The 25,513-nt window shown below is 32.8% G+C and overlaps 1 protein-coding gene across 6 annotated transcripts in view; it reads right to left on the bottom strand.

The window, feature by feature from the left end:
- Positions 1 to 25,513, bottom strand: part of SLC4A10 (solute carrier family 4 member 10) — a 477,442-nt gene that overhangs the window by 108,630 nt on the left and 343,299 nt on the right. For 3 of the 6 annotated variants that reach the window (XM_055108674.1, XM_014343995.5, XM_024927814.3), the window contains 4 exons: positions 21,166 to 21,326; positions 13,215 to 13,403; positions 3,878 to 3,969; positions 2,266 to 2,355 (listed from right to left, as the gene is read on the bottom strand). In XM_055108674.1, coding sequence (XP_054964649.1) covers positions 2,266 to 2,355; positions 3,878 to 3,969; positions 13,215 to 13,403; positions 21,166 to 21,326 — 532 coding nt within the window. The remainder of the gene's footprint in view (positions 1 to 2,265; positions 2,356 to 3,877; positions 3,970 to 13,214; positions 13,404 to 21,165; positions 21,327 to 25,513) is intronic. The other 3 variants (XM_008974413.4, XM_008974414.5, XM_003820942.4) reach the window with 3 other exon arrangements.

Raw genomic sequence — 25,513 nt, 5'->3', positions numbered from 1 at the left:
GAATCTAGGTTGAACTACATCCCTAAGAAAACTGTCAAGTGAACACAAACACTTGGAATGGACAAGAAGGAAATCCTGGAAGTTTCTGGTCCTCTGAATAGGATCTTGAAGAAATCGAGCTATACTCTTCTGGGTCTGTATTTACACTCATGCTTCTGGGCTGTCCAGACCTCACCTTTATGCTGGTAGTGGAAAGATTTCTTTCTGGGCCTTTGATACTTAATCTGTGGATGAGAAACAGTTACATTTCTAGGGAACAAGGAATGAGATTAGATAGAAGACCAAGGTGAAATTGGAAGTGTCTGGGCAAACTACACGCTAAGAGTTAAAGGAAAAACAGATGGAAATTTAAGGAGAAAGTTTAAGCCTTCAGCCCATTATAGAAAGTACAAGAAACTTCATAGGGATTCTCTGGGAAGAAATGGTGTCTTGACACTAACTCGCCAGTGATCTTGAGCAGCTCTCTTAATCACTCTATAATTCAGCTTTCTTGCTGACTAAATGAGGAGATGTCTAAGGTTTCCTACAGTTCTAGGATTAAATAATACAACTCTCTCTAATATGTTTCATACACTAAAGCTAGATGCAGATGGAAGTTTTTTCTATGTAGAAAATTATGTGAAGCCATCTCTGGGTCATTTGAAGTAAAAGAAAACACCACCAACATAAAATACCTACGTTCCACTGTCAGCTTGAAAAACAAAAACAAATATTGCTTTGACACATCTGCTTTTTAAAAGTATTATGGGAAGCTAAAACCTGATAATTCCAGTTATTTTCCTAATCATTCCTTAAGTAAGTTTGATACGTCTATCCACTGGAAGGGTTACAAATATGTAGGTTGAATGTAGATGGAATAAATATGATCAAATCATATAAGATGAATAAAGACCTTTTTTTTCTTAACACCTCAAAATATTTGGAATCTGCATATTAAGATTCTGGGGTTTTGGAATCTGTATATTAAGACTTAAAATATTAAAACAGAGAACTAACCTGGAGACTAGGTGAATTCTGATAAACTCACTACTAAACTAAAATCATAAGGCTAAAAAATATCAACTCATGCACCTGCAAAATCTGGCACTAAAATTTGTTTCCATAGTGATAGATCACAATTGCTCTTTTCAAACTCTACTTTCTGCCCTCTCAGACTTTAAAGTAAAAAATCTTACTTAGTCTTTTTTAAATTCCAAAACTGGGCTTACATTATTTTGAATCTTGAAGGATTCATTCAACAAATATATACCAAATACTATTCAAGGCACTAAAGACCCAGTGGAGACCAAAACATTCAATTATGGTCTGGTGTTTTATTTCTGACACTATTATTTCTACTACTACTAATAACCACACTAATAAGTGTAACCACCTTTTATTAAATACCTGCTACAAGTCAAGCACTGTTCCAGCACCTCTCTCTATATTATCTCATTAAATCTTCACAACGAAATTGTAAATAGTTTTCTTACTTTGCAAATGAGAAGGCTGAACTTTAGAGAACTTCTCCAAGATCAGCTAGTTTATAATGCCAGAGTTGGGATTCAAGATCTCATGCTGTTTCTCAAAAGCCACATTCTTTCCAGTGTGCCATGCTATGAACAAGAGCTGACACTAAGTAGAGGGCTCTAGAAATTTAACTTGCCTATTAAAAGATGAAACCGGCCAGTGATCACAAATGTGAAGAGAAAGAAAAGGATTAAAAGAAAGGAAATGGAATTTTGACTCTTCCATAGTTTTAACTGTTTGGTGGGGACCAGAAGATGAGACTACTGCCTACAACTGGCAATCTTCATTTTCTTTCATATGTGATGAAGTATTCTTGAAGGCTGCAAAGGCAGGTCACACAACCAAAAGCAACATAATATGGAGATATACAATCAGTGTATAAAGGTTATATTATTTTTAAAAAGTTAAATCACAATTTATTTGAAAGGAGGAGCTATGTGCTTTATAATGATTGTTTCTGAGGATGTTAAATATGCCTTCTTTATGCTGTTAATGCATTTATACATAAATATGCAGCTCGTTACATTATTGCTTTTAAGATCATTTCAAATTAAGAATATCAGAAATTAAATGTATGGCAGTTTGTGACAACTTTTTCCAACTTGCAGATGAATGAAGATGCAATGCTTTAAAAAGATAGTTCTTAGAGTGGCAGATGGAATACATTTGAACTGGCTTAATGTTTGAATCACATGCCTCCATACAGTGAAATGAGCTTTGAACCACTGTAGAAATAGAGCCCGAGTATGCCCTCACCTCTCTCTCTTGCTGGTGTGGCGGTCCTTTTTCATGCCTTTGTTTCATCCCACATGGACTAGTATGCCCCTTTTGTTGGCCTCCCAGTCCCTGCACGCATAATTAACAGACTTAAGCTGGTACACCATGCTCCCACGGAGACTCCACCAGGCACCAGAGGGAGAGCATGCACGTAACTAGATCTAGATTATTTAGGCATTGTCAGAGGGATTCCGAAACAGGTCCAAGGAGCTGATCACTATTAATCTTTTCAGAACCTTGATTCAGGCTACTTCCTCTACTGCTTCCATCCATTCCCACCTCCTCCCACTACTATAATTATTGCCAGTGCTAAGGGCTTTATTAAAATATTACTCTGAGTTACTTCTATTTCAGCCACTCAGATAAAGAGAATTGTTAACCTGCCATATTTTCACCAAGTATTGAAACTCCTTCTCTTTTGCATTGTCTTTTTTTTGTTTTTTTGAGATGTGGTCTCACTCTGTCACCCAGGCTGGAGTGCAGTGACACGACCTCAGCTCACTGCAATCTCTGCCTCCTAGGCTCAAGCAATCCTCCCACCTCAGCCTCCCAAGTGGCTGGAACCACAGGCACGCGCCACCACACACGGCTAGAAACTCCTCTTTTCCACTCAATTGTTACTTTGCCATAGCTTGCAATGGCACATATACAATGTCAGGAATTTGCTAATCAAAATCACATCATTGTCACTGACTCATTTTCTAAGAATACATTCAAGTTAATGATTTCACTTCAGTTGTCTCCAATTAGATGTATCCCTCAACACAGTCAGTTCTTAATATGTTTTTATTTAAAACTCTGCTCAGTTTTACTATGTCCTTCTAGGATTTCCTTACAGTAATGACTTTTCCTTAATTACATTAACAATTCAGTTTTATATTATGATTTGCTTTCCCACAAATAGAAGAAAAGTGATTTTGAACACAAACTAGCCAAAGTTTTTAAACAATAGATTAAACTTGGCCGGGCGGGATGGCTCATGCCTGTAATCCCAGCACTTTGAGAGGCTGAGGCGGATGGATCACCTGAGGTCAGGAGTTCGAGACCAGCCTGTTCAAGATGGTGAAACCCCGTCTCTACTAAAAATACAAAAATTAGTCAGACATAGTGGTGCACGCCTGTAATCCCAGCTACTCGGGAAGCTGAGGCTTGAGAATTGCTTGAACCCAGGAGGCGGAGGTTGCAGTGAGCCAAGATTGCACCACTGCATTCCAGCCTGGGTGACAGAGCGAGACTCTGCCTCAAACAAACAAACAAACAAAGAACAACAAACACAAACAAACAAAAATAGATTAAACTTCTGTTAAATTCCCTGTGAAGCCCAGTTATTCTTTTTATTGGAAGAGATAACATTATACCAAGTGGCTGAAACATGAACACTATGCATAAAATTCACAGGTTCAGTTTTTTTTTTTTGAATAGGCAAAATGTTACATGTGGACTTAATGCTAACATTATCTGTAACAATATCAAGCTTTGACAAGAAACAAAAAAAGCGCATGCAAAATATTGTGTCAACACCTCTTAAAATGGGTAGTAATTTCTAGTAGTAATTTAGCAACTTACTTAGATGAGAGGGAGAAAAGCTCACCTTGCTAAAGTCAACAGTGCTGTTTTCTCTGCTAACATCATTTTTATTTTCAACACAAGCTGGAGCAGACTGAGGAGAAACAACCTGACCTGCTAAAAGAGATTGTTGTGACAGAATACAAACAATTACTTACATAGTTGTAGACATACTGAGTGAAATAGGCACTTCAATTAAACTAGACTAACAGGTTTCTTAATAAATTTATGATGTAAGAATGAAGGGTCAATATAAATAAATCTATATTAATACAAACATTCTTATTATCAGTTACAGGTAGAAATGGGAGAATTCAGTAAAAAATAAACCTATTTTCAGAAAAAAACTCTAAAAGATTATTTTCAATAAGGATTATCTACAAAATATGTAAATGTTACCAGGATTTTGAAGCATCATTGATTTCTAGATTCCAACCAAAACTAATGGCGTATATAAAAAGACAAGATAGACATCTGTTAAGATGTAAGCTCGGCCTGAAGAATTTAAAATGTAAAGCATTAAAAAGGACGGATATTTATCTGAAAATTACACAGTATATTTTTAGGTTCTATTGCATCTAAAAAGCCAAACCAATGAAAAAAATTTCTTTGGCCATAACTCTTACAGTTTTCTATATAAGGGGGTTCAGTTAGAAATACCTTTATTTCACACAGTATGAACACTATGGATATGATTTTATGCCTCTGACTATTCTATTATATAAGCATACTGGTACTAGTCTGTGATGTGAGAAAAGATAAAAACTTGTATTAGTTTTGCATTAACACTAAATTAAAACAAAATTATCTTGTAGTTCTTTTCCCTATTATAGGGAAGATGATGAGAATTAAGTGGATAGTAGCTCTGGGAGTGTGGCAATGGCTAGAAAAGGTTAAATTCCATCATTCACTAAATATGAAACATTGTTTGCAGTAAGTCATATGAAATTTGTTCATAGTTAGCAATGCAATGAAAATTAAACATCTCCCCATCTTTTTTTTTCTGTGAAATGAATAATGACAACTCAACTCTGAAGCCTTGCTCATATTTATGATAATAACTCAATGACTCAAAATACTGCTTTTATTCACGTCAGTTGTAGATGTTAGAAATACTCTCTCTGTCTGGCTCTTCTCTCTACCTACCTAAATCCCAATTTTATTCTAAATTCACCTTTAGTGTCATCTCTAATCACTTCAGTCTCTGACTGAAATTCTCTAAACTCCCAGTGTAAATGCAAAAAACCCCCACAAAAACGCTTTCCCTTAAATTCTCTCCTGAAAACCCACTTATTCTTTGTTACCTAGAAATTACCAACTGTGGTTAAAAATACTAATTATTTACTTTCAAATATTACTATAAGTTTGCTTTTTGGACTAGTAAGCCTCTCAAGCAGGGGTCATTTATTAATAGGAATAATTTTATGGTTAAAGTTGTTATAATGCCAGAAAGTAATAGGCTTAATATTCTTCTAGAACTTAAGGATTTCACTACTTTCATTAAAAAATGTAAAAGAATATATTCGGAGAAGATGAAAATAAAATGACTTTTTAAAATAAGTTCACCTCAAACCATGTTCACAAATTCTGAGTATAGCATATTCTAGGGAAATATATAAACTTCAGATAAATGTCACACAAGCTACGTAAATTATTCTCATTCTCCCATTTCTAACCACAATGTGCAGCTATGACTGTGAACTGTTCATTAGCAGCCATTCAATTTACCATTCTCAAAATAATAACTGTAGTTTTAAAAAAATCTTTTACATAATGCATTTGTGCTACCAACAGATGTCTTCAATCACCAGTTTCACATCATTTCTCCATATTTTAATGAGTTAGAACATTAGATATATTTAAAACTAAATTTATTGAATGTTCTGTAAAATCGAGTGGTGAAACTCAAGTCATGGATAAATTAAATAAACACATATCTGCTTTCTTATAATAATTCATTTCGTGTGGTATAAATCTACATGGAAGAACAATTATTTAGTTATATCACCAAACACATACAAAACAAAAGTCAACCCAGTGCAAAGTCATTAACTTTGAAGAGATTAAATTTTGAATTGGATAGAAAATATGCGGAACTTAACATTTGAAGAAATTGAATACCTTATGCTTTCATTTGTATACTTTAAGCAGAGCATTTCATAAATTACCTTCAGCTCAGGTAGTATGTTTAAAATATTAATACTTGTATTTCTCCTTGTAAATAATTACAGTAATTAATAATTAATATTTTATGTAATAATTATAATAAGTAATATATTTTGAGATTGTTGTATGCTATTCTTGTTCTAAAACAAGAACAATTTTAGAAAATATTACTTTATAAGGTTGATAATGAAGAAGGGATTTAGAAACTATTTTTATAAATATTTTAAGTGATGTTGATAATGACCTAGTTGAGAGTTTAACTAGCAGCAGACACATCAGATGACAGTAAACTTCTTGCTAGTCCTAGATTCTAGGTATGTGTATAGAATGTATGCTAATATAAAAAGCCATAAAAACTACTAGCCTATGACATAGACATAAAGACCACAAATTGTATATCGTTTATATTTCAGAGCAGTAGTTAAATGATAGGAGTTAATATTCATAATTAAATATATTTAATCACATCAAAAGTCCTGCGAAGTTTAAGTAGCACTTCAAATCTTGTTATTTCTTGTCTATTATTTCTAAAAATGTAAGTTAATTTGTTAAAGTTGAAACAATGTACATTAAATGTGTATATCCTCAAGGCAGTTTTCACAACTTGGTAGTATATAGAACGATGTATAGATACTATTTAAAAATTAAGCTAACAAGTTTGATTTGGGTTATTTTGAAAAAATAGAAGTCTTTTAAAAAGCTTAACATTTTATTTGCTGTATATATAAAACCAATATTCAAGCATGAATTATAGTATATAGAACTAATTGAAACCTCATAAATTAAAAATGATTTTATAGTTCTATTATCAATTGTAATCACTGTTTAAATATATTTTTCTCTATGCCAATCATTTAGTTTATGCCAATTATTACCATCTTTCAAAAGAAGATGATGGATTAAATTTCAAAATTAATCTCATTAACTGAAATACTATTACATAAGAAGAATCAATAAATTCAGATTTTGGAAGGGCATCTCTTATTTTCTTGCTGATGTCTAAGGCAATAATGGTTCACAGAATGACAATTTTCAGGTACAGAATTTTACCTTCAGCCAGAAGTAAAAATTTTCCTAATAGAATAACAAAGAATTTGCTAGGATATTTTTCCCTCACGGAAAAAAATTAGTATAAGTTTAGGATTTAGCACTCATATATGTGTGGAAGCTTTATGAATGCTAATTGTATACTGTAATTTTTTTAAAGTACTATACCACAGTACTTACAAACAAATGCTTTTTACCTGTTTCTTTATATTACCTTTGTCCACTGATCACTACCCATATTATTTCCTATAAATGAATGTCATTGCAATGTTCAATTATTTCTGTTTTTATAATACCTAGAAAATTTTGAGGCATGAGGATGACTATGAAAAAAAGACATTGAGTAATCTATTATACTCACGGTAAGTTATTAAAAAACTGATGAAAAGTAGATATCATTAAGGTTAACTGGTATCTGTGACTATTTAAACGTAAATGGAAACATTTGAGAAACCTAATATCTCCTCTGCTATTTACTAAATACATTTTTATGACCTGTTAAGCTCAAGAGTTCTTCACCTTAAATCAAAATTTCTAATATTTGTTTGACATCTTACCAATTAAGATATATATTATATAGTATTCATATTAGCACCTGTTTGAATTACTTTTCTTTGAGTTACGAATTCATTTTTTTTCTCTGAGTCTTCATGTAGGGATCATATGTGTCAGATAAAAAGTTATTATAGACCATGAATTTTTCTAGGGCAAATTATAATAGATATGGGGCTAGCATAGGAGAAAACTGAGAGTATTTTGAGTAAATACTAACTAGAAAAATGAAGCTGTTTTTCTGCTTGTTACACCATAAATTTTTCACTAAGTGTATTGTGAGACTGGCAAAGTCATTTTCTTTATCATAAAGTTTCTTTATCATAAAGGAAGGAACATGAGATTACATCAAAAGTACTATTTCATGACTTTAATTAATAGCAGTATTATTAAAACACTTCATTATTGGAAAAAAAGGTATATTCTCAAAAACCCTGTTGAGTATTATATTAACTCATTTGTCTTTAGCTATAGTTCTCTTCTTCTTTAAGTATGCACATATGTATTATAAAACAGCAGCTTAGCAACTTTTAAATTTATAGTTGGCCAAATTCGTATCAATAGAATATATTGCATAAATGTATCATTATTTTCTACTGCTTAATCCACTGTAAATCATGTGCACTAGAAGGAAACTGGGATGAAGACATGGAGGTACATTACTATTAACCTAGAGACCAAGCTGGTTTACACTACCTCAGAAACCTTCAACGCATTTAGAGTACCCAAAGGGTAGGAGATGAGGGAGGTACAGAGATGAGATGAGCCTGTTAGAGACAGACACAAGACAGAGCAAAATAAAGAAATACAAAGATGAATGACAAAGTTACATACATGTGTAACAATACATTTATTCATGGGAATAGAAAACATGAAGAAAGAAGGGCTAAATATTTAGAAAATGCTGATTAGGTGAGCTACACTTCAAAAACATGAGAAGTATGCAAACAATTAAACTCGGAGAAAAATTAGTATGCCTGAAAATAATTAATGCAATATAAGAAATAACAAATTCAAACACATCATACTAGAATTATGTTTGCTCTTAAAATCTAGTCTTGACATTCCAAAACTGTAATGACAATATAGCCTCTGGGCAGGCCCATCAGTTGTGTCAACAATGACATCTTGATTTTCTTGGAGCGGTGGAAAATATCATATTTATTAAACAATGTTTAATTATTTAATATACACAAATCTTTTAATAAGTTTTCTTTCAAGCAATCTCAAGAATTATTATTCTAGCTTTATTTTTTCTTCAAAGGTAGAACATTATGAGGGATAAATTTTAAATCCTGGATATCTTATTTATGAGACCATTGTATTAAAAAAGCAAGAAAGCATATATATCTAAATACGAAAGACAGCATGCATCTGAAAATTAAAAGTACAGCATTTGTAAAAGAAGTAACTACAATGTAATAGGTCTGATTTCCAAAACCATAAATAAATATTATGCACAATACATATGTGTACATTGCTTTAAGGGCTGAAATCTACCCAGGCCTAAAGAGTGAACTTTATGTCCCAGGCTCCCAAATCTAACTGCTTTTCAGTAACCTATGGCGTTGAACAGTAGTTAGAGACTTTCTGCACTGTAACTCCTTTTGAGATCCTAAATAAAAGGTACAACTGGAAAGTATTCAGATTAGGAGAGACAAAAGATATGTGAAGGAAAACGAACAGAGTTAGAAATTATTAGTAAAGGATAGAGCAGAATAAAGACATCCTATACTTAAGAAAACTAATAATCCCAAATTATCTTCAAAAATATAAAAATTATCATAAGGATAATAATATTTTATAATAGATTTATAATCCCAATGTCTCAAAAGGTAATTGAATACATGACCTAAATGATAAATACAGATACTGATAAAATTTGTCTTCTAGATCCCTTAACACAAAAGTTTTATTTTTAGTTTTAGAAAATCTTTCTAATTCAAATAATTATTTTAATATTTTCGATATATTTATTTTGAGTGCTTTACCACCCATACCCTTTTCAGGGTACTAATGTCAAAGTAGATATTATTTTTCTATTATTTTTGCTGTTGTTTTGCCAAATGTAACTGTCGCTTTTTATTGAAACATCAGAATCAGACATTTAATTCTCACAGTTTTGATGCTTAATGAAAAGTGAAAGTTAAACACAGCATGGTGGCATTAAAAATGCATGGTGAATCCATAGCATCCTTCACATTAGCCCTGAAGAGAATGCGGAATACCAAGAAAAAAATTATTCAAACGAGTGAACTAGTGTCTTTAGAGATGAGATTGACAAATTATCACAAATCACTAAAAAAGGAATGGACAAAGAATGGTAGACTTGGGAAGGAGAAGAGCAAGGAAATGCACTATTTTATTAATCTAATCTTTAAAATGGGGAAGACCCCGTTTGAAATACAGTGTCTGAATGTTTAACCCCGGAGAGTACTAACAAGGTAACATGCTCAAGACACAAGTCAATTAAGGAAGTAGAAACTTTATTTTATATGACTCTTTCAGGTTTATCTACATAAGCTTCAATTTGTTTTTGAGATAATTTTAGCACATTAAACAAGAAACGGGGACTTATTTCTACCACTATGCTTAGGGAGGAAAATGTGTTCTGTTTTAAAGTTTCTGGAAAAATCTTTGCTCTATTTAATTTCTATTCTATAATCTTTTTTTTAAAAAAAGTCAATCTTTTAGCATAATGGATTTTACTAAGATTTTTAAAAATTAATAGTATTACCTTTACTTTTTTGATGTTTTGAAATCCTTTTGCATCTCTCTGAACTATTGCACAAAAATTTAAATCTTGATTGCATATTTAAAACAGAATGTCCAATTTACATTTATGGCTATTAATTTCAATTTGTTTATATATCTAGAGTTTGTCAGGCTTTAGAGTTCATAAGTAGATTAAGAACCTTAGCAGTAAAGGTCTTTTGTACTTTTTTTCACTTTTGGGTAGGAGATTTACTTCTAAATTGGTGAAGTCTATACATATTTTCAGAATTCTCAACACACATAATTATGCAAAGTGTGTGAGGAAGCAAAACAGAGTCATAAGGAGGTGTTATAAGCTTAGGCTTAGAAAACCACTTCTGACAGCATACTCTACAACAATACTTAATTGGGTATATGAATCTTATTAGAAATGTTTCCAAGTTTTTATTGCCCTTACGTATGCCTCGAAAAGATTTGTATGTGTTCAGATAAAGGCTGATTGTACAGATGGTGACAGAATCACTTTAGAACCACTCAGATTCTGATTTTTGAGGAAAACTAAACCATTTCCTAAATAAGACAAAAAGCAGGCTCTCAGAAAACCTTGTGACTATATGTAGATTTGTGATTCACAGTTATAATTCTAACATCTCTTCTTATGTTTAATAGAAGTTTAAAGCAGTAACAAACAGTGTGCCTAGATCTGCATATTACAATAAATCATTGCTCCAATAAATTCTGTAGTCTCTTGCCTGAAAAAAAAATGCAATGAAATTATTGTTATAGTAAACATTATCTCCAATGAAATTTAAGGTATAAATTTTAACTAGTTCAAAATGCAAGATCCTTGCCTCTTTGAAGAAACATACTTCTTTCTTAAAGACATATATCTTATCTGATTTCTAGCAAAAGTTATGAAGGTAAAAGTTCATTTTTATAAAATCTGCATGCATTCTTAGGAAGTTAATTCTTGGGTATATTTTAATAAAGTTTTTGGAATCATGTAGACATAATCCCATAGCCAAAATTAGTAAATAACTGAGTCTATTTTAACACTACCATACCAAATAAATACTAGCATTATAAGCATAACAAAAGCACTGCATTTGTAATACATCTCTTAGAATATAAAAGCCTCAAGTTTTGTTATCTTATGTATCACATATTTTAAAGCAAATTGTGATTTAGAATATAAATATGTTTTAAATATATGATTTGATTCAAAGCAAGTTATATCTCCTCAGAATGTTCAGTGGAATCTACAAACACAAGTTGGTATTTACCATAAAGTATTCATAATAATTTTATTGAACTTAAGTGCGCACATCTATAGACTCTTTTATGTAACAAAAATGACTTATATTCAGTCATTGAAAAGTCCTAAAAATCAACTGAGTATTTCAAAAATGATTTTGTCATTAAGAACTGGTTCTACATTCTGAGACAAAATTACATCTAATCATCTTTATCTATTTAATAAAGCATTTACCCTATATTTTTATGTATATTTGATACAGTAGCATGAAAACTGATAATATGAAGCAAATCCGAAGAAAACTAATTTTCATACATTTTATTTAAGGCATCTCTGAAGCTTTTGAAAATAAGGGTGAGATTACATGATATTTCACGCTGTCATTACATGTGCTTTCATCCATTCATGAAAATCAGTCTTTCCAGTAAAGCATTTGAAAATACTTTTCAGTAATTTTTATCTTTTAGAACTGGAAACTTTTTATTTTTGAGACAGAGTCTAGCTGTGTAGCCCAGGCTGGAGTGCAGTGGCGCGATCTCGGCTCACTGCAATCTCCGCCACCCGGGTTCACACCATTCTCCTGCCTCAGTCTCCCGAGTAGCTGGGACTACAGGCACCCACCACCACGTCCGGCTAATTTTTCTGTATTTTTAGTAGAGACGGGGTTTCACCGTGTTAGCCAGGATGGTCTGGATCTCCTGACCTCGTGATCCGCCCGCCTCGGCCTCCCAAAGTGCTGGGATTACAGGAGTGAGCCACTGCACCCGGCCTAGAACTGGAAACTTTTAAAGCTTACAGAAGTTTAACAAATTCATATCATCTTCATGGTAACTTCATTTTCTTTCATGAGACTAGTAGAAAGGATGGATGATAACAGGAGATCACTAAGCAACTTCCTTATTGCAAATGATGAGGGGTTAAATAAACGCAAGGAGAGAACAAAAAATACAGGAAAGACAAAATAGTCTGAAGCATAAATCATAGTAAGTTGATTGCTAGGAAACAATGGTGGTCATCTATGTTGGTTTATGAAGATGGTAAGTGGGGTGGCTCCATGGATGTTGAAGACGCTGCATTACAAACAGCAATGAGCCCTTGAACCGGAATCAGCCATAACGTATGTAAAGCCACAAACAATGTACTGGCTGGTCTTTTCAATCATTTTCTCTAATGGAATTTGTTAACTATGAGCAACATGAAACCAATATCTTTTTTCCACAAACACTAGATGATGATCATGATTCCTTTAAACTAAAAGACCATCTATGGCGTAAGTCAAAGCCCTGCATTACATTTTTAAGCTACAGGACAGAGACTAGGACCTTATTTGGTATGCCACAGATGCTCTGTTTATGTTTTCTGCAGCCAAATCTAAAAGTTTTTTTTATTAAATATCAGTTTTCTTTGCATTTTTTCCTGAACCTTTCAGGAAACTTTAGTTCTTTTCTAAAATTTTTACAATTTGATGCTTGATAATAAGAATATATACTCATGTGAAAAGAACTCTACAATAATCTGAATTTCAAAAAATCATTTTCAAATAAAACAAGTTTTAAAAGATTTAGAAGCACTTTGATATGTCAGAGACCTATAGTAGACATAAAGAGCACAATAAACAAACATTTACCATTTTTGTCCATGGAATTTGGTTCTGACTGTTTCTTGCCAATATCAGCAAAGGAACGAACAATGGGAATCCTGTTGGTGAGTTTTTTCTGATTCTGATGATGATGCTGTTTCATCAATGCCTCATGGACCCTGTGGCGTACATCTTCATTCAGCTGACCTGAGCTCACTTGTTGGTCAAGAACCATATCTGAAGAGAAAAGGCCGGAAGAAGATAAGCACAGCTTTCCTCTAGAACGTGTGCCAGCCGTGAACCACTGAGTCCAAATATGCAAGCCCTAAACAATATTATTCATCTTGAAATAGAAATAACTTCTTTAAAAAATCTCTAAGCATGCTGTTATAAATGGAAATTTATCTTCCATTGTAGAAATGTTGAATAAGAAAGATTTGGGCAAATTTTCATTATAAACCATTCTATTTAAATATATAATTCTTATGAAGTATTATTTTTCAAATGGGAATAGTTGCATTGAGAAGAAAGTTCTTTATTTCTTTATTATCCACACTGATGGGAGGAATAGCTGTAGAGATAATATCAAAATTCATAATGTGTTTGAATTTGAAAATTCATAATGTGTTTGAATTTGAAAATTCATAATGTGTTTGAATTCACAATTCATAACGTGTTTGAATTTGAAAATTGGTTTTATACTTATATTTTAATTTTTTTCCCATTTTCTAGTACAGACTAATTTCCTTGTTTCCCCATTAAGTGAACAAAAGTCTATCTGTGAAAATCTGATGCAAAGAGGCCTATGAAGTGATATAGTTACTGAATTTGGAGAGTAAACAATTCTGTTTCATATGGATAGAAAATCAGCCCTTTCTCAAACTTTGCTGGAAACACACTCCCTTGAGAATGTTAGATTAAAAAGATATTCTATACCTGCAGAACAAAGACTGGAAGGTGAGATTTCAGAAGTCTATAATTAAGCAGATTATTTACCATACATAGTATCAAAAATGTCAGTAAAATAGATAAGTAAAGGTATTTTAAGTTTCTTAGTGATATAAAGATCACATCAATGGATGTTTGTGTAATTAATCTGCTTTCTGATTATCAAACATTAACTCTAATTGTTTTTTAGGCATTAACATCTTATGTAAAGCAGATTACAATGAGCTGCCTTCCACTGCCTTTTTGAGTACAATAAAGGTTTCAAAGTTAGCAGAATGCTCCCTTACCAACAATGTTTTCCTTCAGTGTGAAATGGAAATGAACTAGGAGACAGATTTGGGCCACTTTATGACATTCTAGCTAGACAACTTTGCAAAGTTGAATAACCTAAGTGTCCTTGTTTTAAAATGGAGATAATAATATCTATATCATATATTGGTGCCAAGACTAATGACATAAGGCACCTGATGCACTGATTGGAATATTGAGGCTATCAGTAAATATTTCCCAGAACAAGATTTTCTTTGTAATTTTCATAATGTAGATTATGGGTTCCTGGTTTGAAATTTGTGGTGGTTTCAATATATTCATATTTTGTGACAGCTTATCAAGTAGAGACAAAGCTGGGCTTATCAATAGCAGAAAACCCAAATTAAACTACATAAAACAATTTTATTGGCTCACATAATAGAAAGATCAAAGTTAGGTTGGCTATAATTCTGCTTCTCTGTGATTTTGTTAACTTCCTCCTCCTCTAGGGTAAGCTTTAACCTCAGGCTGATTTTCCTTATGGTCATAAGGTGGCTTCCAGCAGCAACAAGGAAATATATATTTTTGTTCATATCCAGTGAGAAATATATTGTTTTTTTGTGACTTTCTCTTAGATGAGTTATTTTTCACCTGGCCAGGAAAAATTATCCTAAGTCTAACTGACATAGCCCTGCCCATCTTGAACCAATCACTGGCAAAGGAGACGGTATTCATATGACTGACAGGCTAATCAAGAACTGTGCTTCACTCTAGAGTTAATTCTCTAAACCAGAGATAGACAAGCTCTTTTTGTCCAGAGCCAGATAACAAATATTTTAGGCATTGTAGGCCATATGATCTCTGTCACAAATCCTGAATTTTGCCTTTGTAGCAAGAAAGCAGCCACAGGCAACATGTACACAAATGAGCCTGGTTATGCTCCAATGAAACTTTTTTAAGGATGCTGAAACTTGAATTTCATATAATATTCACATCACAACATATTAACTTCTTTTTTATTATTTTTCAACCATTTAAAATATAATCACCATTCTTAGCTCAAATGCCCTACAAAATCAGGCAGTCGGCCATATGTGGCACGTGGGATATAGTGTGCTCTATCATTTTTGTGTTTACAATGGAAAGAAGTAGAAAGAATATTTGGAAGTCACCCATAATATATACCTGGAATGTTTGAAAGTCAGTCACTATAATTACCTCAAAGGTCCCTTCCAATTCTGAAAATGTGTGATACTATAGAATAATATTTAAATCTATTTTTCAGTTCTTTGGAGATCAGTAGTTATAATACCCCTGGGTTAATCTGAAATAAAGGAAATAATAAATTGTCAACGTATATGACATTACACTGAAACCTTGCTAAGATGGAAAAATGTATATAAAATATGCATATACTTCATAATGGAAGTTGTAAAGTAGGTTATTAGAATACCAATATGATATTATTGTAAAGCAGTTCCAAATATAAGCCATGATATGAATTCCCAGTTCAATATTCTAGTCAGAATCAAAAGTAATCACATAATAAACCCTACATATGTTTATGATTTTTAATTTCTATTAAAGCACAATGTTTCCAGGCTCGAACACTAAAAAAGCCATAGGTCACTATCTTCACAGTTTTTCAAAGATAAGATTTTTATTTGAAACAGTTATGTAAAGAAAAGTAAATATTAAAAAACACACTCATCTGTTCATTAGTTACAGAGAAATACACAGCAAACTTCTCCAAAGTATAACTGTATCAAATTATATCTACTTGTCTGGAAAAAATTACTCATTTTGCTTGAGAATATAATTTATACTAGGGTGACATTTAAGTACCAAAAGGAATCTGACTTAGTAATCACTTACATTGTTCTTTTCACCATTACAATACATATTAGTATTAACTTGAAAAGTGTGAAAGAATAACGGACCATAATGACTTTGGGTCCAGAGTGAAGTCCTGCAATCTCAGCAAGCTATTATGCCTACATAATACAGTCTATTCTGCCCCAGGATCTGGGTGATAAGAGAAAAGGCGCGGTGGCTCACGCCTGTAATCCCAGCACTTTGGGAGGCCGAGGCGGGCGGATCACGAGGTCAGGGGATAGAGACCATCCTGGCTAACACGGTGAAACCCCGTCTCTACTAAAAATACAAAAAATCAGCCGGGCGTGGTGGCGGGCGCCTGTAGTCCCAGCTACTCGGGAGGTTGAGGCAGGGGAATGGCGTGAACCCGGGAGGTGGAGCTTGCAGTGAGCCGAGATTGCGCCACTGCACTCTCCAGCCTGGGAGACAAAGCAAGACTCCGCCTCAAAAAAAAAAAAAAGAAAAGAAAAGAAAAGAAAAAAAGGACAAATAGGTCACACTCTGCTAACACTAAGCAGACTCTAGAAAAACTAGTAGCACTTTGAGACCACCCTGGCCAACGTGGTGAATCCCCGTCTCTACTAAAATACAAAAAAATTAGCTGGGCATGGTGCCGTGTGCCTGTAGTCCCAGGTACTCAAGAGATTGAGGCAGGAGAATTGCTTGAACCCAGGAGGCGGAGGCTGCAGTGAGCTGAGATCGCACCACTGCACTCCAGCCTGGCGACAGAGCGAGACTTCGTCTAAAAAAAAAAAAAAGAAAAGAAAAGAAAAACTAGTAGCACTTGTGGAAAAAGGCCTCAGAAAAATGAAAAATTGTTTTTCATCCTATCAGATAACTATTTTATCATAATGTGTCTTGAATGAAAGCCCCTAGAGGTTATGACATATTGTAGATTCTATATAAATCTCTGCCTTTTTGAAGATCATCATATCAATGCTTTGAAAACCCATTGTCTTAACTTTAAAAGATATTGGGAGAGGTGGGGGGGAATATGATACGAAGTTCCTAAATTCTGTGGTTTGGTTGCCAGCACTAACAGGGATGTGTGTACTAAAGATGTAAATTGTAATAGAATACTTACTTTTCAGACCAAGGATTGTCACAGTATAGGCAGGTTAAAAAATATATGGTTATTCCTATACTCCCAACTCTACAGATTACATTCAGTGGAGCAAACTGTAGATTCTTCCTTCAATGAAAGATTTTAAACAACAAAGGTTGTTTAAATGAGTTGGGAGCTATGATTGATAATCTGTCCATGGTACCAACTTTGGTTTGGTTTTAATTTCTTCCTAACTCTCATTGACAGAATTAGGTTGAAGTATACACACACTGCAGAGAGGATATTTCCATCATTAATCTTTATAATGCTTAATTTCAAAGAGATTAACATAGACCATAAAATTCCCTGTAATTTAAGAATATAATTCAGAAGCATATTCAATACAATTAATCTCCATATCAGAGTAAATTGTGGTAAGAAGATATATCTGGAGAATTTTGGATTTGAAAAGGTTAAGTAATATTTTGAAGGATAAAGTTTAAATTTATTGAGTTTCCTGAAACATTGGGAAACAGATATATTTTAAATGAACTTAGCCAAAAGAAAATCCTACTTTAATTATATCAGAAATTCTTGACAGATCTGCCAGATACAAATGGGATTTTCTGCTACTAAGTCTACAAAAGTCTCTTAAGGAATTATCCGAGTCTGTTAAAAACATATCAAAACATTGATATAAAAATCCTTGATCATTACAAAACAATATCTGGGTCATATTCATCTAGTAGGAAATGTCTGAAAAACATCAATACTGTAAAGCCTGTGTATTCACAAAGTACTAGGGATTAGAACCCTTAAAGGTAAGCTCTTACACTTAGCATTTGTAAAACTGAAACTAGTGACTAATGTATGTGAATTATGGCTAACAGAGAAAAATCATGGTAAATAAGAGCTGAGGAAAAAGTTTCAGGGCTGATTGTTAATCACTATGGCCACAAATGATCATGAAACAGAATAAAACAAAAATTATGGTTGGGCACAGTGACTCATGCCTGTAATCCTAGCACTTTGGGAAGCTGAGGCAGGTGGATCAATTGAACCCAGGAGTTCAAGACCAGCCTGGGCAACATAGGAGATCCCATCCCCAAAAATTATGATTATAGGTTAATAAAAAAATTATTTCTATTTCTGCAAAGGTCATCTTTGATAAAGAACTTTCTATTTATCTGTTTATGGTGAAATAGTCTCTTTCCTACTTTATACGTTGTTATGATAATAAAACATAATTATGTGGAAATACTTTGCAAAGTTAGAAGTCTTAAAAACGGAAAGCATGCTTATTTATTACAAACTTAGTAATGCCCCTCAATTTTTATAAAATGAAAATAGGAGAAGTAAAAAATAAGAAAATAATTACAAACTATAGAGAGAAAATATTTTAATGAGTTTATATTGAGGGGATAAATAAGTAACTTTTAAATTTAGCCAAATTATAGTTTTCAATGAGAGGAAATCTCTTCTTAGTAATGACAGTAAAGGAATCTAAAGTAATAATGATCAACACAAATATTTGTAATCATATTTTTCTTTGTGATGTTAGCATTAAACCACTGACACATTCTAAATGTCATTTTACAGGCTGTTCTACACTGAAAAATGGGACATTCAGGTTGGGCTACTTCAAAGTCAGAAAGATATACACTAATTAGAAGAGCAGAAAGAATACTAAAAAGCTATTTAGGGTATCAAGACGTCAACTGAACTACTTTCACTGTAAGGGTAGACTTAGAGAATGTAATTTGCTTGAAAAGGCTAGATTTAACCCAGTTAACCTTCACATATTCTACAGAATTGAGCTTGGGAAACAGGGACAGAGTTAGGAAAAATTTGCATAATTTTGGACAATGAAAGTGAACTAAAGTGATAAAATGAAGTGTTTTAGTCAAATTACTGGGAGAAAATTTCTTCATAGGAATAACTTTCTGAGGAAAGCATTAGAAATTACATAATTTAAGAAATGTGAAGACTGGTAAAAGTATAAAGGGTATGTTCTGAGGCTAATTTTGCCAGGTGGTAGAATGTGACAGTTTTGTTTCCCATTTCAAAATGTATTTGGATTAATCTATTTTTAAAGGTAGCGCCATCATCGATTTAAGCGGCAGAAATAAACGCCTTAGAGCAAGGCCTTTAACCTTTTAAATCTTAGTTTTTTTCTTTATTAAATAAGGATAACAATAATAATACTAAGAACCAGGTTTGAGCATTAAAAAGATAATTACAAACTTAAGAGCTTCCCATACTTGAAAGTACTGTGAAAAGCCTGCTGTTTCATTCCTAATTAAAATATAAAAATGTTTATTGGGTATTAGCAAGACTATATAATGTAAAGCTAAGAAATTGAGCTGGATAGCTAACTATTTCAGCATTCTTAGGGAGTTTGCTTATTTCTGAGTTAATCATTTTCTCTATTTTCTCTTGATTTAGTGCAGCTACAGTAGCCTGGATATTTCTGAAAATTATACATTTATGTTTAACTTTATAAAGTCTTTCAGGCTCTAGCTATGTAACTTAAAGAATAATCTCTTTATAGGTGTTACATGAAACAGAAGAGGACTGCTTATCTTTCCTGTTTGGGGCAGTGTGGTTTGTGTGTGTGTGTGTGCGTGCACGTGCACTGGCGTGTGTGTGTGTGTTTTAGTATTTTTGGAGTTTTTGTTTAATATTTCAAGCCAAAGTATCTTTCAGTACTTACTTTTCTTTTCACACATACTGCAATGCCTATCAGCACCAATGACTAAATCTATAATTTTTAAGGTGATAAATGTGCCATCAAAATTTGGGTGACATTCACTTCAAGACATTTCTTTTTCTTCAGACAGCAGTTGTAGTGTAATAGAAAAAACACTAGGCTTAAAGTCAGGGGCCCTTGGGTGAAATCTAGGCCATGACAATTTTAGAGTTTCTATTTTGTGATTGGAAAATGAGAATGACATCTACTTCATGGGGCTGTTCTGCAGATTAAAGTAGATATGTTATTTTTCTAATATATTATTCTCATATATATGATTAAAAACACACATATAGTTTTTCATCTCTACAATATAATTAAGATATTAAGTTTTTTCACTTCACAAATACAAATCATATGGAATGAATTTTATTTTTTCCCAAACTAATAACTTTTAAACTGCCTCTTTTCTTTGTTTGTGTTTTTAAAACTTCCATCAATTATTTTATTTATACTCTTTCAAAATTCATTTCTGTCTTTTTGTATTATTTTGTTTTTACTAAAATATGTTTGCCTTCTGGTCAAAAGATACAGGAGTTCTTTGACTCAATTTCTGTAATAATAACATTTCCTAAATATACCTGTCTGTATTATAAGATATCATTGAATTATAATACTAATCATTCATCAGGTTATAGTATTGAATTACAAAACGAACCCTAACTGTATCACTTGGCTTCCTCTGGAATTCAAGGGTTTTAATTAAGTTTAAAATAAATGGCCGTACCTTTCTGTGTCCATTCTAAACCAACATTTTTCTGTATATTGAAATTTTTTCAGTTGGTTATTTCATATGTTTGAATATTGAAAATAAGTATCTAGCTCTAAGGTTTTTTCCTTTAATTTTCTAATGGTGAGAGTCTAAATATGATAATGAAAATAAATGGTGAATGGGAATCAAGATATCTAGGTTCTTGTCCTAGACTTGGCACTGCCAAACTAGAGCATATTTCTCTGAGATTCAACTTCTTTTATCTCAAATAACAGGGTAAAAGAAAATGACTTTTAAGACCTTATGCAGTGATTATGAGAATTAGTTTTCCAAAGTTCATACGTATATTGAATTATAAGGAAAAGAGAGTAACAAAAAAGTAGCTGTACCTATAAAATACACTAAGGGGGAAAAGATATACCTGCAATTTCTTCTAAAGTGTTGGCATGCATGTCCAGCAACACAGTTCCATTCAGAATACAACTTCTCAATTCAAACAAGCTGTGCAATGAAAGAGTAGCCACATAAGGCTTGCTCCACCTTTCTCCTCCATCTTCCACATCTTCTTCAAACTTCAACCACCTATACAAACAAATATTATCAGCACAGTTTATATTATATTGTAGGTGAATGATCCTTTATCCCAAAAATAAAAGGTTGAAATAGAAAAATAGTCATATTGTGTCTTGGTTCATAGGTTTTGGAAGTATATAAAAGCTAGTCTAAGCCATTTGGCTTATTTCATTTTAATTCCATTTAACTCATATTCTTTTTGCAGTTAAAAAATAATTGAAAAAAGGAAAACTCATGTTATTTTGTGAACTTGTCTAACTCTGAAGAAATATTTAAATATAATTGTTTAACCAGTGGTCAGAGCAAATCTTACGTAGCACTAATAAAGAGTGTATACTTCATGGAAAGTTAATGGTAATTGAAAAAGAAAATGAAAGAATACTTATTTTTCCTTAGTGGGAGGTCTTAAACCTGAATATTTTAGTTTCTTGGTAATTTTCTTATAAGATCTTGAGGGAGGCTAGCATAATTTGGGGCCTGTTGCATAGGAAAAATCCTTGTTAGCCTTGCTTGGATGAAAGCTAGTGATAGCAGTCACTTCCTAGGGACTGAATATGTGAGAATTGAGCTCAGACCCCATCCCTGGGTGTTTCTGCCAGGATGGATAATCAGAGAAGAACCTTGATGTCATGATGTCAAATGGGAGACCACTGTCTTCTTGGACTGAAATGAATAGTAATACCTAGATTGTCTATAAGCAAGATAAATGGAACAGATAAAGAGAAACCAGTGATTTTATTGCTCTGACACAAGCCACTTAATTCTTATCCGTTTAGGAATTTGGTCTCTAATCCTAATAGATGACCAATTTAGTTTCACCATTTCTAATGAACCTTAGCCTAAATCTTCTTGCCTACCTCCATCTCCACCATTTCCCTCATTCCTTTTCTCCTTAGTCATTTTTGACCCCAATTTCTCTCTCCAAGCAATATCATTCAAATCCTCTATATTATATTATATTACTATTTTGTGTAATAAAATGATCCACCTTCAACACACAACAAATATGTGGGAGTAACTAGTTAGGGAATCAAGTGGATTAGCCAAAAGTAACTAACCAAAAGAGCCAGTCAGAATGATTAATGTGCAGAGTAGTAAGAGAGATCAGGAAAGCTATGGATCTGTTTTTAGTGTTTAGGAAGCAAAAAGAAAAAAAAAATGTCAGAAAGTGAAAAGGAAGCCAATAGAAAAGAATACTTATACCTGCCAAAATTTATAATCAGGTAAGAATAGATATGCCATATTGAAAAAACTTACATTTAAGCCACAAATCACCAACAGTATATCTCTTCAAGGCTGGGCATTTTATAGAACATTTTGTCTACACAGAAAGTTTTCATATTAGTTATTCCTAAAGTTTTTCAGTCCTAAACAGGGCCATAATACCTCATAGATCATGTGATGTTCATATCATGTCATAACTGGTTCTCCCTCTCTTCCTAGGAAAGTGTAGAACATCACTACCTGGCTACCTTTTAATTGGGTGAGTCCATGTGTCTGTGATTAAATCTGGAAATGAGGTGGGAACAGAAATTATGTGTGTGTCACTTTCAGACTGGAGTATTTAATTGGCAAGAGGATATCGTCTGGAGCTCATCCTTTCCTTGACATGCAACAAGCAAAGTTCAGGATGAAGACTGATCTATCGGCTGAGGTTTCTAAGTCACTATTTAATACAAAGAACAGATGAGCAAAACCCCAATGATTCATGATGGACATGAATTGTGAGCCATAAATAAATGGGTTTAAGCCACTGAGATTGCAGGGTATTTTTTATAGCATAATTTAGCCTATCCCAACTGACATAGATCACCATTTTAGTTAATCATATCAGCATAAAAACCCTAATCAGAATTAATGGTGAAAATAAATATGATTTTAATAAATATAAATTACTATTTCTTGTCAGATATGAGAATAAGGCCATAGTCACATTATAATTTCAATATCACAAAGGAACAACCTCTTGGCAGACATTTTAATGGAATAGTATTACATAAAGTGTCTTCGACTAGTTGAGAATAAAAAGACATTTATATTTTTTCTATACAGCTAAACCACCATGTAATAAAAGGAAAGTCTTTTAACTTCTCTCGGTCAGTTTTCTCACAGGTAAAATGATGAGACAAATTAAACACATTAAATAATTTTCCAAAGATCACCTAGCCAGTGACCTTGTCAAGCCAGGATCCAACTCTAAGTTTTTTTTTTTTTAATTTTGTTTTTCTCCAGAGTCTGTGCCCATTTCCCACCATAATACAGTAATTTGAATTGAATTTATAGTCCTTTTCAGTTCAAAGATCTTATGCTAATGCTTATAGCAGCAACAACTGATTTAACATTTAATTTTCATCCATGTCTGGAGCCAATCTTAAGTTGCAAAATGTTCTTTGTTCTCACTTTTTCTTTTATATTATTCCAATTTGTTTTCTTTATTGCCTACTGTGCTAGATAAAAATAGATGGTTTTCCTTTGTGAATAAGACTCAAACATACTATTCTGTGGAAGGGCTATAATGAAACTTTCCATAAGGAAGTGGCATCAGGGGAGTGGATACAACTTTTATTAAATCTTCTAATTAAATTATAATCTACTGACATATGCTGTGGATTTCAGATAAAAAGAGCAAAAGGAAGGGAGACTATATAATAGCATGTATGCTGGTGTTATTTTGACTGAAGAACTTTGTTAAATTGGAACTTTACTTTCTAGTCTATTTGGTGGTAAAGGAAACCTAGAGTTTTAAAAGGGTGTAATGCTATTTAAGGAAATACAGGTTTTTCTCTATGGAAAATGTCCTCAATTAAGGTTTCTAGAACTATGGTGCTTTCTGTCATCCCTGTTTATACAATTGATTCTAAAATGTTGTAACAGTGAGGTGATGGGTAACAGTGAGATGATGTCTCTACAAGGAATAAAAAATGTTAACCAGGTGTAGAGGTGAATGCCTGTAGCCCCAGCTGCTCAGAAGGCTAAGATGGCAGGATTGCTTGAGCCCGGGAGATTGAGGCTGGAGTGAGCCATGATAATGCCACTGCACTCTAGCCTTGCTGATAGAGTGAGATCCTGCCTCAAAAGAACAAATAAATAAATTAAATTAAATGTAATCTCCAAAAATTATACTCAAGTACAAAATCCTGAAAAGTCTTCGTACATTACTAAAAAATCATATTGTTTCTTAACTACTTAAGTGTAACTCTATAAACTTACCCACACAATAATATTGTTTGTAAGCTGTAATAACATTAATAACAAATTCACTTTTAAAATACTCCTGGGCCTCTTGATCTATATAGAATGATAAAACCCTTTCTTATAATAAAATTTATAGTTAAAATTTACTTCTGGATAACAGTGAAGATGACTAAATAAGTGACAAAGCATCTAAATCATTTCATCTTGGCTCCTTTGAAAGTAAAATTTTAAATTTTAAGAATGCTAAAAAGGGGTTGCTGTTTTTATTTCAGAAAAAAATGACTTTAAACCAAAAACATTCAGAAAGTAAAAAGAAGAGGATTACATAAAAATAAAGTGTTCAATTAAACAAGAAGACTTAACTATCCTAAATATATATGCACCCAATACTGGAACACCCAGATTCATAAAACAAGTTTTTAGAGACTTAGGAAGAGACTTAGATAATGGCAATATAATCGTGGAAGACTTCAACACCCTACTGATGGCATTGGACAGATCACTGAGGCAGAATACTAACAAGAGATATTTGGGACCTAAACTTAACACTTGACCAAATGAACCTAACAGACATCTACAGAACACTCCACCCAACAAAAACAGAATATACATTCTTTTCATCTGCAGATGGCACATATTCTAAAATTGACCACATACTTAGCCATAAAGCAATTCTCAACAAATTTTAAAAAACCAAAATCATACCAAACATACTCTCAGAACAATAAAAATAAAAATAAAATCAATATCAAGAAGATCTCTCAAAAGCATACAATTACACGGAAACTAAACAACCTACTCCTGAATGATTTGGGTAAACAATGAAGTAAAGGTAGAAACCGAGAAATTCCTTGAAACTAATGAAAACAAAGATACAACATACTAGAATCTCTGGGACAGGGCAAAAGCAGTGTTGAGAGGAAAGTTTATACTGCTAAATGTTGACATAAAAAAGAAAAACTTACAACTTAAGTTAACAACCTAACATTACACTTGAAGGA

The sequence above is a fragment of the Pan paniscus genome, chromosome 13, assembly GCF_029289425.2.
Source record: "Pan paniscus chromosome 13, NHGRI_mPanPan1-v2.0_pri, whole genome shotgun sequence".
In the NCBI taxonomy this organism is placed as follows: Eukaryota; Metazoa; Chordata; class Mammalia; order Primates; family Hominidae; genus Pan; species Pan paniscus.
Note: the sequence above shows the minus strand (reverse complement) of the source record. Positions and strands in the feature narration are given on the sequence as shown.